Source organism: Merops nubicus, unplaced genomic scaffold, assembly GCF_000691845.1.
Source record: "Merops nubicus isolate BGI_N331 unplaced genomic scaffold, ASM69184v1 scaffold37055, whole genome shotgun sequence".
NCBI lineage: Eukaryota > Metazoa > Chordata > Aves > Coraciiformes > Meropidae > Merops > Merops nubicus.
Window position 1 is genome coordinate 2,696 of NW_008610960.1, and position 2,499 is coordinate 5,194.

Below are 2,499 nucleotides of genomic sequence, written 5' to 3' on the forward strand. Positions count from 1 at the left end.
GCCTCAGCTATTCCCCTCAAAAATGGCTGGACACCCAGCACTCCCTCAAAGAAAAGTTACCATCTCCTCTGTCAGCCACTGGGGAGTGCAGAGGCACACCAGCCTGATCTTAGCCCCCCAGAACAGAGCCAGGGAGTTTCTCAGCAGAAGAGAAGAACATCTGGAGATCTGAGAGATGCTTACACGTGGCCAGGTTTGGATGGTGTGCTGCATGTACCGAGTAGCAGAGCAGTGCCAAGTCCCCAGCTAAGCCTCTCAAGTACTGCAGAGGGTCTTAAACACCATTGCATTCTACATATTTAAGGGGGATCCAGCTGCAGGACAGGGAAAACACAAAGAGATGTAGAGAGGCTGCCTCTGGGTTGCACTCACTGCTTTGGTTTGTTTTGGCAGTAGCAGAGAAGCCAGCACCGTACACTAACGTGATCATGCCCAGTCTCTTCAGCATCATCTGTTTCCTGGGCATTGTGGGGAACCTCATTGTCATCTACACTATCATCAAGAAGAAGAAGCTGAGATGCAAACAGACTGTGCCTGATATTTTCATCTTTAACCTCTCCATTGTGGACCTCCTCTTCCTCTTGGGCATGCCCTTCCTCATCCACCAGCTCCTAGGCAATGGCTCGTGGTACTTTGGAGCTCCCCTGTGCACCATCATCACTGCCCTGGACACCAACAGCCAGATCACCAGCACCAACATCCTTACAGTGATGACACTGGACCGTTACCTGGCGACTGTCTACCCTCTAAAATCTACCTATGTCCGGACCCCATGTGTTGCAGCTCTGGTTATCTGCTTGGTGTGGCTCCTCTCCTTCCTGACCATCATTCCTGTGTGGATGTATGCGGGTCTCATGCCTCTGGAGGATGGGACCGTCCGCTGTGCTCTCTTGCTTCCTAACCCAGAGACTGATATTTACTGGTTCACCCTCTATCAGTTCATGCTGGCGTTTGCTGTGCCATTGATTGTCATCTGCGTGGTTTATTTTAAGATCCTCCAGCACATGGCCACCACGGTGGTCCCACTGCCCCAGAGGAGCCTCCGGGTACGCACCAAGAAAGTCACCCGCATGGCAGTTGCCATCTGCTCTGCTTTTTTTATTTGTTGGGCTCCCTTCTACATCCTCCAGTTGGTTCACCTCGGCATCGACACACCATCCATGGCCTTCTTTTATGCCTACAACTTTGCCATTAGCTTGGGCTATGCCAACAGTTGCCTCAACCCCTTCCTCTACATTGCCCTCAGTGAGACCTTCAAGCGCCAGTTCTTGGTGGCCATCCGCCCCGCAAAAGAGCCATGTCGCAACAGCAGCTCTCTCAACAACAACAGCATGACAGAGGCCAGTGTATGTCTGAAACTGGCACCAGAATCCACCCAGCAGACTCAATTTCTGGAGGACTTTTCCCCACGTTCACTGCCTGTGACTGTTCACTAAGGCACTCTGAAGTGACCGCAGCAGAGAGCCTTCAGATCTAAGTCGACGGAGAAGCAGAAGCTTCAGGCAATTCTTGGTGAAGTGTATGAACCACAAGCTTCCACCTCCAAGAGTCCAGGTGCTCCCATATTCATTGCAGGGCTCTGCTCCTACACTGCCCTTGGCCTAGGAGATGCTGCATACTACTGCTTCTTTCCACTCCTGCCCAGAACGACTATCACACGAGACACCGGGCCCCCAAAGAAGATGAAAGAAAAGCAGAAAGGACAGAAAAGATTTCAAGTGGGAATGTTCACCCAGGAAGAGTAAAACCTCTATCAACAACACTGCCCAATGATTCCTCGCCTCTTGGCCCGACCAAGGTTCCTAAGCAGCACGTCAGTGTAGAGCTGCTTCATTCAAACCTTGAACCTTGGAAGCACAATGTCATACTGGAGGTCACTGACCCGCAAACTTTGATGGCTGTGCTCATATCCTAGAGGCAAACAGCAGGAGAGAGAGATCTTGGGGCCAGAAGTCTCATCTAGGTCTGTCACTTGGCCTTTTGGTCTGTCCTTGTTTGTCTGTTTACAGTGGCCTGTATTGTTTGGTTATCAAGACGTTCTCAAGAACTGGCTAATTTTGATGCTAATCCTAAATGTTTCAAGTGAAATCAGGCAGATAATAATTGCATTGCTTCATGGGACTGCACACAATTCTCCAAACTGCTGCTGCTAACACCAGCTTTGTGGCTTTTCATGCCGATGAGCAGATTTTCACACTGCTGGTTCCTCATGCTGCTCCTGTGCCTCGCAGTCTGCACAGCCATTGGGGAACCCCAGGCACAGGGTTTTAAACATGACTGAAAAACACAATGTACAGAGATCTGTGGAGTGAAAAGCTATGAAAAGGCAGCTCAGAGGAAGCAGAGCTGCTTATGCAGCTTCCTCAAAATAACAAATGCTTTACAGAGTTAAAAGACGGAAAATTAAATGTCTGTGTTTTGTATATGTGGCTTTAACAGTCGGAGGTTAGGAAATAGCTTTGCTGGTTACAAAGACTAGAGAAAAGACAGCACAAATCA

The 2,499-nt window shown here is 49.5% G+C and overlaps 1 protein-coding gene across 1 annotated transcript; it reads left to right on the forward strand.

Moving 5' to 3' along the window:
- Positions 1-393: 393 nt before the first annotated feature.
- MCHR1 (melanin-concentrating hormone receptor 1) lies at positions 394-1,436 on the forward strand (the record flags this gene model as incomplete). The annotated part of the gene is made up of 1 exon (XM_008941077.1): positions 394-1,436. A coding segment is annotated over one exon (1,043 nt), but the record flags the coding sequence as incomplete, so codon positions are not given.
- Between the last annotated feature and the right edge of the window lie 1,063 nt (positions 1,437-2,499).